Raw genomic sequence first — 11,221 nt, 5'->3', positions numbered from 1 at the left:
ATCCCACAATGGGGAAATTCTCTCATCTTCAGCAGCAATATAAGATATCAGCAATATAAGATATATAATGGAATTATTATTCTATTATAGCTGTGTGTCTTTGTTACAGCTGATACTAGACTCCCTGCTATGGATTGTTTGTTTGTTTTTCAACATTTGTTTTTGTTACTTGACTTTTTTATGCATTTTTTATGTGTTATTCTGAAAGGACACAGGAAGCTGGACAGAGGAAGTGTCGCGTGACCGGGGTCATATTGAGCATTTGATTTTGAGCACGTATGGTAATCGCTTCCTCTTTATTGTCTTCTTTAGCGGCAGAATATGTAGTGATTTTTCTTATTATAGTGTTGACGGTTTTAAATTTTTTTTTAATCATTCTGGACCACATTCTATGTGTTTCACACAACCTTTTGCTGCTTCAAAAGAAAAACTGCCGTCGGATAGATTTGGCAACACGTGTGCCACTAGTCTCATCTATTACAACGCACACTGCAAAGAACGTAGTTATAAGTATTTGAATAACGATTGCTAACACGTGTAGGTTTTATTCATTTGATTAAAATCCCGATTTCATTTTTATATGTCATCGGAAGTCAAAATGTTCAGATTTTGAAGAATGTGCTTTTATTTTGAAGAGGGAAATTGTTGGCCGGAAATGCGTCCTGCTGGCGTTAGCTCGACAGAGACAGGGCTGTAGATTCCGTTAGGAAGGTGTAGTCCATCGCCGGGCTCTTGTATGTGGACCTTTGTGTCTTTGGGTTAGCGTTGTCACCTCCGGCATGAATCCGTTTAGGTATGTACCGAGAAAACCCAGTTGTTTCCGGGGCTGTTGTGCCGTCGAATAGCGAAGGATTGCCAAAAACTTATTCCAATCCTGCCGTTGGCGTTGCCCCTCCTCAGTTTGCAAATTAGCTGGCTAGCCCCTATTATTTTGTGAAAGATGGGACTCTTTGCATATATTTTTGGTTATTAACATTGCGGATGTGTTTTACTCATTGCTTTTATTTCCCTTTTAGCTCCGACGCGTCTATGGACTGATAATAACCAGAAACATCATGAGCAGAAGGAGAAATTAAGCGGCGGCGGCGGCTGGCTTCCTTCCTGCAGGATTCTACCAGGCTTTTTTGTTTTTTCCGTTGACATGTCTGGTCTATGGAGCACAGCGGGGAGAGGCTAGCTGGCCCGACAGTCCGGCTAGCTCTGGGTTTTCTGGATCTTCGATGATCGTTCGGCTGAGAAGCTGATTTTGTTTCGGATCAGCTCTGCTTTCTGGAGCAAAGGAGCCAGCAATGGGGGAGCCCAGCCTGGACGACTCCAATGTCAAGGTGGCTGTGCGCGTTCGGCCGATGAACAGAAGAGGTGAGTGGGCTGCAGACTGCCCCCAAAATAAGTTTAAAAGGAGAGCATATTCTGATGCTAAATCTGTAGTATAAATCTGAGGGTGAGTGCATGGACGTTCAAATCACTGTAGGCTCTTGTGGAATGCACCCCCCCCCCCCAAAAAAAAAAAAGATTAACCTGAATCAAAGCTTCATATATTGCACAAAAATTGCCCACATCAGACTGGCCCTGATTTCAGCACTCCGGCTAATTTCCTGGGAATGGGATTGCGGTCAGAAATCACTGCCCATTAATGAAATGAGCTGCTGCAGATTTGAGGGGAAAAGCTTTGGAGCGGCTGGTCTGGATGGCACATGTTTTATGGAGCGCTGGCCGTGTGGCTGCCTGCCATCCGCTTAGATTTAAAGCCGAACTGCTGTGTGAGATGCCCTGTTAAAGTCCAAACGCTTTGCCTTTTTTTTACTGGCGGATGGGAGTGTCATTAGGTGTTACACTTAATTTACCGCTTCTTAAATGAACCACTTTCTGTCTTTTTATTTATTTATTTTTTATCAAATTGGTTTTTCTTTAAGAAACCACACAAACGCATGCAGCATCATCACACTGTCACTCTTTAAAACAGATGTCAATGTGGTCCCTCTCCTTTTGTTTACCATTTTTTTTATCTGTATGTCACACATCCGGCTTCCCATTTTTGCTGCATCCTCGCGTCTAATTCCAGAAAAAACTTGGCAAACAAAGACTCAGTGTCGCACAAATCTTCAGTCATGCTCCAGTGGTCTGCTCCATTAAATGGCAGGTTTTTGGTGCCTCATAGCAGGGCACAGATGACATTTCCTGGTTGATTGCCAAGTCTCGTTTGTGCCGTGGGATGCCATGTGTCCAATGAAAGGAGGAGGAAGAGGAGGAGGAGGAGGAGAGCTGTTGAGGCATAGTGGTGGACCAACAACTGGCTCCATGAATCACGTGTGTCTTCCCACTCGGGAGGTGGAGATGTCGGTCACAAGATCAGGGCAGTGTATCGCGCGCTGTTCCTATAGGGTTTAACATCCATTACGCTATTGAAATAAAGCTGCTTTAATAGACCTTTGATTTACACATAAAAATCTTTTGGCACTAAATGTTTTTTTATTCATTTATTTGGATGAGAATCAATAGGAGATTCATTACTTCAGCCATTTTTCCTCTAGTTTAGTGTAAATCGATAGTTCGTGCATCACTCTGAGAACTCTTCTGTTGGTATTTTGTAAAACTTCAAAAAGAGGAGTGATGTAACGCTGCTGTTTGAGGCTTAGTTTTAGCTTGGAGGTGTCTGTACCTATGTGAAAAAAAGGTTAAAATGGAGAAAAAAACCATCATCGCTGCCGGTAACAGGAAATAGGCATGGAAACTGAGGTTTGGCTGAAGGCAGTGCGTATGTTTGGAACCAGCGGTGCCACGTTTCCAGTAGTTCCTTCGCCAGCGGCTGTTGGGTGAATGGTCCTTCTGTCTTCTCAATGCTAGGGTGTCGGCACGAAAAAAGTCGATTGAAAATGTCAGCCTTTGGAGTCCTTTGTCTTCCTGAAATGGTTGGTTCCAACCTTTTGACTTCAAATTGAAGCACTTTAGTTCAACCACAGCTCCTACTCCCATCTTCTACCTGTTGTTTTACTCCTGTAAATCACAGGACACACTGGCTGCAGATGAGCAGGTTCACTTTCCCAGCAGTGCAGGGATTCAGACCTGCGACTTTGAAGTAATGACCGGGGCGACTGTAGCTCGGAGGCCGCTGGCTCCTCGTATCCCAGGTTGAGGAGCAGAGATGGTCTAACGGCCGGGTCGGACAAAGGCAGGAAGGGAGTGAGTCTGAATGAGTATTTGCTAACGTTGCATAATGCTCCGTGTTCCCATGGTGGTTGGCCTTCGAAGAACACAGCAACGCTCAGCCGTAGCAACAGCTGCACTGCAGCCAATCAGCTTTCCCGGCTCTGGCCGGAGCGAACGTCAACACAGTTGGTGACTCGGGGAAGAACCAAAGAAAACATCAGTGGAAAGTGGAAGCTGGTTGTGAGGCAAAATGAGACTAATAACAACGGGTTCATTTGTCCACCCAACCATACCTCATCACACTTTCCTCCAGGAAGTGCAGCTGCAGCCCGTAGAAGAACACCAGGGCAGAAAAGCACATGGAGAACATCTTTCCTCTTAAGATTTCCCCCTTCAGACTTTCTCGTTGTATTTTTGGATTTTCCTGTCAGCGTTTTGCTCTTCTGGTTAAAGGATTTGTGGAGTTTTTATGGAAACAATTTATTGCAACTTTTCATCGGATGTGTTTTAGTTTTTTTAAACAATGCATCCTGAAATATCACGTTTCAGGTTAGATCATCAATAACATCGATCATCATTTTAAAATAAAAGTTATTATAGTCCAAAAATATATATTTAAGGAAGCAACTTTAAAAAAAACCTGATCTTTTGAAACCAGAATTCTCTTTAATTAATAGCTTCTAAGGAAGTAAAAGAAAAAGAATTCTACAAAGTTTTACACTTTTTCCAGAGTTGTTTTACTGTAAAATTGTTAAAATTCCTGATTGAAATTTGCCCTTGAGTTGTTTAAGCCCAAAATAGTTTTAAACCTGGAGGCCTGATCCATTGTTCCACATGATAAAGCACCTGTCAGGTCCACTGAGCTCCTAGTTTCTTCTTCATCCCTGCTCTGCAGTAGCTGTTGCTCTGTCATCAGTAACTTAAGTGTGCATATAAAAAGTGTGCTTGTGTGTCGTAACAGAACGGAAGTGAAACTCTCTTTCTAGTTTGAACACATTGTTAAGGATTACATTCTGGCATGCTGGCCTACTGCAGAATGACTGACACCAGCTTGCTTCATATTATACTTGTTTGGACAGCTATAGAACAAATATGTTGTTACAATGCTGCTTGCTAATGTAATTAATATTGATGAGGAATAGTTTATATAAGTTTATACTTCTTTTCACTCCTTTTCGAATATGTATAGTTGTATAATTGTTCATAATATAATGTGTTTGTGTTTATAATAATGTTTCTTTTCTTTTCTTTTCTCAAGTGTGAACGTTTTCTTTATTTTCTCTTTTTTTAAATGTTTTTTTAATATCTATAAATAATATAATTCCACCTAAATATGTTTGCAAATCAAACTGACAAAAGCTTGGTGAAAAAAACACATTATTTTGTGTTTTAAAAAGCTAGTAGATATATTTTTGTGCTCAAAAGTTATTAAAAATGTAATAAAGAGTCAAACCTGTGCCAGTGGAAGAAAACAAATATTTGTCTTTCTGGGGACTTTGAGCTTTCTGCCAGTGTTGAAGGAAAGGATTTCCTTTCAGCAAACACTGTTTGCAGCTGAAGGGGTGCAGTTTAAAGCCTGACCCTTGACCTGCCTTTGTAAGGGGGTAAAACGTTGGAGGATATCCTCCCAGGATGATGCAAACCATCCCGCTGCCATTTTGAACATGTTGGTTACTTTGAGTTACAAGAAGGCATCTTTTAGTTTTTCACTTTTTCTTATAAACAAGCCTCCTGATAGCATACATGTGACCTTTAGCCATGCTGCTCACTGAGCTCATGTTTTCAGATTTATCTTTATCAAAACCGGTATTGCTGATTCAAGATTGTAGATCGTAGTTTTACAACAGTTTAAGACAGACTTTTACCAGTGAACACAGGTATTTACAGTCAATAGTTCTGAATAACTAATAATGTAATTCAGATTTTAACATATATAAGAGTTAATATATATTTGTATTGCATCAACAAATGCTGCAGCTTAACAATTAATTGTTTTCTAAAAGCTCAGTTAAGTTTTTATTTATTAATATTTCGTTTTGTGCATCTGTTGGATTGACTAAAAGATTTGTTGGCATTTTGAGAGAAATCAACTCCCTTTAGCAAAAAAGTAGTCTATTTAAGTGTACTAAGTGTATACTTAGTCTATACTAAGAGTGAGCCAGTATACCAAAGTTAACTTTTTGATATATACTATCTATATATTGTAAACTTGAATGTTCCAATTTAGTCTAAAGAAGTATTCAGTTTGTATACTTCCTACACTATGTGTACATAGTCTAGACTTGGTATACTGATACTCAAGTATACTTAAAAAGAAACTTCAAGTGTACTACTTTTAGCTAAGTGTGAGTATAACAAAGTACAAGTACCCTCTTTCTTAATGTGTGTGTGGGGGGTCAGGTCTAGTAGGTGAAAGAGCACATATTGGTCCTTTTTTATTGATTATCTTTGGCCAAGATAAAGTTCATTTTCAAAGTAAAGTTGAATGTGTAGTAGAATCATTGCAATGCTAAGAACTTTTTGTTCAGACGTTTAAAAAAAAAAACCTTTAGATTCCCACTCTGATCATCTTTTGATCTATTTTCAGATTGTTTCAACTGCTCTTTTAGTTAGCATGTCGCCGTTTTTAGCCAAAAAAACAAAAAAAGTTCATCAGAAATTTGCTTCTGAGTTTCGGGATGGATCATTGGCGTGGAATAAGCCCATCCCTACTTCCGGGCATTTGTCTTTTTACACTCCCTCCCACTGGCTTGCGGCCCTTCGTACCCCCAACCTACCATTACCGGTGCAACAAAAATGGCAAGCAATATGTGAGAAATCCAGCCTGGATGAGGAAAACTCTGGCCTTCATGGATTTATTTGTCTGCAGTGGATGCATCAGAATGGAGGGTTGCCGTAGTAGTACCTTCCTACATCACACCTGCAAGCTTTTTTCCATTGCCATTTTACTTCTGCTCCTGCTTCACAACAATTTGAAGAAAGAAATACTCAGAAATGCAATTAAAAAAAAATAAATAAATAATATATGTCCTCCATTGTGGGGAAAAAGGCCACTACGTGTTAAAAACAACCAAATCACGATTTCCATTGGAGTGGGTCTTTAAGTCGATGTTTTTAAATCACAAGAAAGGCCACCAAAGACTTAAAGAAATACGCAGTGCAGGAGCTCTAACAATATTTGCATTGTCAATCTTGTATTGTATGTTTTAGTGTCATCCTGATGAACATGGATTAGGTTGCCTTCTTTTCATGTCAGGCTTTCATGGTAGAGACGAGCCACTATAGGCACCTCCGTTCTTCTGTGCTTTCTCTGTGATGTGCTGGTGACTCTGGATTAGGCTCAATCTGGTCTGATCAGACCAGATGACCTTTTTTCTTTGATGGAGAATGTAATTTGCCATTTTGATCCCAGTTGGCCTAACATTGTGATTTGTGTTGGAACTTTACTTTTTGCTTTACACACCCGTCACAGGTTTGTTTTGTTCATAGCGGTAACACTGTGTATACTCTCTACGTTTCACAGAAAAGGAACTAAACACAAAATGCGTTGTGGAAATGGTGAAAAACCAGACCATCCTTCATCCAGCTGGAGCCAACCTTGGAAAAGCAGATTCCAGGTATGTTTGCTGTTTACTTTGTTTTATACATATTTGTCTGAGACTCATCTGTTCAATCCTTTACTAAAACACAATTTGTGCTCTTAAGTGAAGGCTTCAGGGTTTTAAAAAAAAAAAAAATTAAATTGAACCTAATCTTGACACAAATCGTTGGATCCAAATAAAGTCTGTATATTTTAAGTTGTTTTTTTCCAGACACTGATTACCCAAAAAATTTTGATTTTGAAATGGACTTTACTGGTTAAGGTGAACACTTTATTCATTCTCCGTGATGCATAACTGTTACCTCTAAATCAAACGGTATTTGCTTGTCCGGATTTTAGAGCGTCAACATTTATTTTACGAAAAAAATCTTAAAATAAATCAAAACAAGAAAAGTGTCATTGATTGTTCTGAAAAAGAACATTTTTACATGGCTTGCTTGTCTAGAAAACCTGTCGGATGGTACATCTGTATAAAAATAGCTGAATGTTTGGCTTTTTTTCCCCTACATCAAACTCATAAAACTCTTTGGTCCTTATAAATAATCAATGACATTCCAATATTTTAAGTGTACTTGAAAGCCGGTGTGTCCTGGAGGCCTTGAAAGCTAAAAAAAAAATGAAGATGTGGGGGAGTGCTGTGAGTCTGATAGCAGCCCTGACTTCACCATCGCATTCACAGCCAGGAACGAACGGCGCTCAACAAGTTTTGACATTCACTTCTTATTCCCATCATTCTGCTGCTTTCCATTCAGATTTGTAGCTGTTGTGTTTTTTTTTTTAATGATTGTTCTGCTTTAAGAGAGCGGTCTTTGGTCTTTGGGAAGCTACCGTACTCATATCCTTCCTCTTGAATGCTCCTTCAGAAACAGTCTTGCCATAGTTTGTTTGGTATGTTCCTTCTCCCCGGTGATGTCACTTATGGCAGGAAGCGCATTAAACACCTGGAAGGCCTCATGAAATCTACTGTATTTCAGCTCTGATTTGATCTTTGTTACCAGCAGTTGTGCTCATTTTCCGCTTGGAATTGTTTGGTGTTTCCATCATCTCTGTGTCAAAGGTCGGTTTAGGATGCATTGGAGTATATTTCAAAACAAACGCAAATGTGGATCTGTGAATGTTGCTGAGTGAGACTGGAATTTCTTTGAGGACTAGCTTAAAAGGAATTAGCTCATGGGAACTAACTGATCTTCTTGGAGGAAGCTAGCATGACAGCAGTAGTCTCCCCTTGGAGCTGGTGAGGCTAACTGCAGTCTGTTTTGTCAGTGTGTGAATAAATCTGCCTCCAAGCTGCGGTTCAGGATCAGACAGCAGCAGCAGCTGCATGTGTGTGTGGTGTGTGATTGTGTAGAAGTGTAGAAAGGACAGTGGCATTGAGACACAAGCAGGAAAAAAAGCGGCAGACTCCGGTCTTGTCTTCGTCACTTTTCTGGGTTGTAGCTTCCCATTGCCGGGCTTCCTCCTTTTTTTCCTCAACTCTTTTGTTTCCATGGTAACCCAGTGGGAGGTTAACTCCGGGTCGCTGCTGCTGACCGCGGAGCCCCTCACGTGAGGGAGGAGAAGATAGAAGAGGGGCAAGAAGCTTCATTTACTTGAGCATCTGTCGACCATAAACTTTCCTCCGTGACGTTTATGGAGGACTGGACAAGAGTGGAGCTGTAGTTTCTCCCTCTGTGTCGCCGTGACAAAGAGGCCAGGAAACAGCAGGAGGATGGGCGAACTTGCTGTTGCTCTTAGTGTGCAGATGCTCCTTTAATTTTGTTATCTTGGCCACAGTGTACATTGACATAGTGCTTTACATCGCTGTTGAGGAAAACCAGGAAGTAGCCAATAAAGCCCATGGTATTGGCTGTTTGCTTAAGCTAACTGAACCAGCAGGATTCCCTGTGTTTATATTGAAGTAAACACAAAAAAAGCCAAACCTTTTTCTGCAATTACACAGCTTATCTACATTGATTGAACTTGAATTGATGATTAAAGCAACACTTGAAACTGAACTTTCATTTCACTTGTAAAACTGAAAGGAAAACGATTATTCTGCGAATGATCAAACACTTTTTGTGACAAAATATTATTTCAATAAGGAGAAATATTTGAAATGTCAGTAAAGATTGATTTGTGTTAGAGAAGTCTATAATCTTTTGTGGTCAGGCTCTGGCCCGATGACGTCTTTCATGCTTTGGGTGAACTCGGCCCATAGGCAAGGCAATGCCAGGCAAGTTTATTTGTATAGCACAATTCGTACACAAAGTAATTCAAGGTGCTTCACAAAACAGAAAAATGCATTAAAATCACAATACATCATAGAAATAATCAACGTAAAATTTACTTTAAAAGAAAAGAAAAGAAAAAAAAAATTGAAAATTGATTTAAAAATAAAGGAAGGAAAGGAAAGAAAAGTGCAGATAGGACCTTTCAGTCATATACACGGCTGAACAGAAATGTTTTAAGTCTAGATTTGAACATGAGCACAGAAGACGCCTGTCTTACGACTTCAGGGAGGCTGTTCCAGATTTTAGCTGCAGAATATTGAAACGCTGATTCCCCTTGTTTAGTTCTGGGAATCAACAGAGTAGGAACGGCACAACCCAGACGCTGATGGTGGTTACAGACCAGACCATTGCAAAGCCTCGCTGCAGGTGGAGAGGGGGGGGGCAACGAACTGTCTAGAATGCTGAGATGGACATCCAACCATTCATGAATTTAAAGGCACAAAATGAATTGTAATTGGCTGTGAAGAAGGCGGGCTGTTTAGTTATTGGTTCAAAGTGAAGCGCTAATTGATAATTGTGTGTAGTAGAGTGACGTAACAACACAGCAGACTGTCAGGGGAGGTAGATCTTCTTTATCAAATTGCGCCAAAGCTTCACTGTTTTCAAGCTCCTTAGTGATATTGATTTTCGTTGCTTTACTGAGCGTTTGTTTTCTATTTGATTGGATCTTTTACTATTGATTTGTCCTAGCTAGTAATGCCTGAAGGTGTAGTTTCCTTTAGCAAACATTTTCTAGCAGCATTAAATCAAGATAAAGCCAGTAGTGAGTGTTGGATCCACAGTGTGGAACAAAGGCAATGAGAACTTTGCCAGCTCATTTGCCGGCTCTACATCTGCTCTGTTTAGGTTCTGTATGGATGCAAAAACAGACGCCGTCATCTTTGCTGGGGTTTCTACAAACCGCGCTTTGTTTAGGTAAACAAGAGATGCAAAGCACAAACAAAAGCCATTAGGGTTTCCCATTGAAATTCAAATGACTTATTCTATTCGGTGGCAGATTTATTCTGATATCCTTAAAGAACAACGGAGCAGAGCTTTGTTTTTCTAATCTTCGTGCTGATTTGGACTCATATTTAGTGATTTTTACGATTTAGCCTGCTATTAGGGTTTTCTGGATTGATCAAAAAGTATTGGTGCCAATATTTTTGTTTTGGTTTTGGGGACATTTGCTCGTTTTCTTTTTGTGAAAGTAATTCTGGAAACTAACTAGAGGCTACCAATTTTTAAAAATGTGATTCCTAAATTTATAATGTATTGCATTTTATTATAAATATGCCTTTTGTTTTTGAAGTTTTAGTACTTCATTCATCAGCACCACTCCCAGAGCAAATGACATTATGCTCATTTATTCCAGTGTTGTGGACGATTCCTAAACCTTTAAAAAGTTCAGGAATTTCCTTACATTGTGCTTCTGAATTCCACACTGCGTGGGTTCGTCTGCTAAACGTGGCGCTGCTGACTCCCCTTCAGCTGTGCTCTTTGCATGATGACCTGAGGCTGTTTGCTCTGGACTAATGAAACTGGATGTTGACACACGCTGACAAAGATCTGCCTGCCGTCACACGTCAGTGGTTCAGACTCAGCAGCTCAGTCTCCAGGGATCCTGCAGAAAACGCCCTTGTGGCCACAAATCTTGTTTTAATCTTAGTTTGCTTATGTTTACATCTGCAATGACTGAGTTTGGGATGTGACAGAGGAAAAACAAACAAACAAAGACTCGTTAAGACAATTACAAATAAATAAAAAGTGGCATCCTGATTGTATTTAGGTTTTGTTTCCTCTGCATTTCTCTGGTGTTTCCATGATTCACTGGCTGTAATCTGACCCAGGCTTGCTCTCATCCCAGTTTTCCTTGAGTCAGTCCCAGTCTGCATAACAAAGCTCAAGTCCTTGGATGTACAGATTGCAAGTGCAGCCAGGAATGCAAAGAGGAATCTGTGTAATCATTAGAGTAATAGCAGTACTAATGCTATGGACTTGAGCTTTAGCCTCCTTCCTGTCCAACAGTGGTATTCCATCAAGAAGGTCTGACCTACTATGATGACCTTTGAATTAAAATTCCAGTTTGAGGCCCAGCCTCTCTACTCCCTCTAGCTACCTTCACCTCTTCTTTCCATCTTCCACAGCCTTGGATTGTACAATACAAGGGAGGGAGGGGGAAATAATGCAAGAACATTAAGGGGAACGGCGAAGGAGGGAAGCA

The 11,221-nt window shown here is 40.2% G+C and overlaps 1 protein-coding gene across 3 annotated transcripts in view; it reads left to right on the top strand.

Annotated features, from left to right (window-relative positions):
* The first annotated feature begins 213 nt into the window (after positions 1-213).
* Positions 214-11,221, top strand: part of LOC101161139 (kinesin-like protein KIF13B) — a 35,957-nt gene continuing 24,949 nt past the window's right edge. Inside the window, exons 1-3 of one of the 3 annotated variants that reach the window (XM_023953660.1) lie at positions 214-281; positions 1,017-1,359; positions 6,671-6,764. In XM_023953660.1, coding sequence (XP_023809428.1) covers positions 1,290-1,359; positions 6,671-6,764 — 164 coding nt within the window. In that variant the 5' untranslated portion in view covers positions 214-281; positions 1,017-1,289. Of the gene's footprint in view, positions 282-398; positions 794-1,016; positions 1,360-6,670; positions 6,765-11,221 lie in introns of those variants that run through there. The other 2 variants (XM_023953659.1, XM_023953661.1) reach the window with 2 other exon arrangements.

This window comes from Oryzias latipes, chromosome 3, assembly GCF_002234675.1.
Source record: "Oryzias latipes chromosome 3, ASM223467v1".
Classification (NCBI taxonomy): domain Eukaryota; kingdom Metazoa; phylum Chordata; class Actinopteri; order Beloniformes; family Adrianichthyidae; genus Oryzias; species Oryzias latipes.
This window is presented reverse-complemented; position numbering and strand designations above follow the sequence as displayed.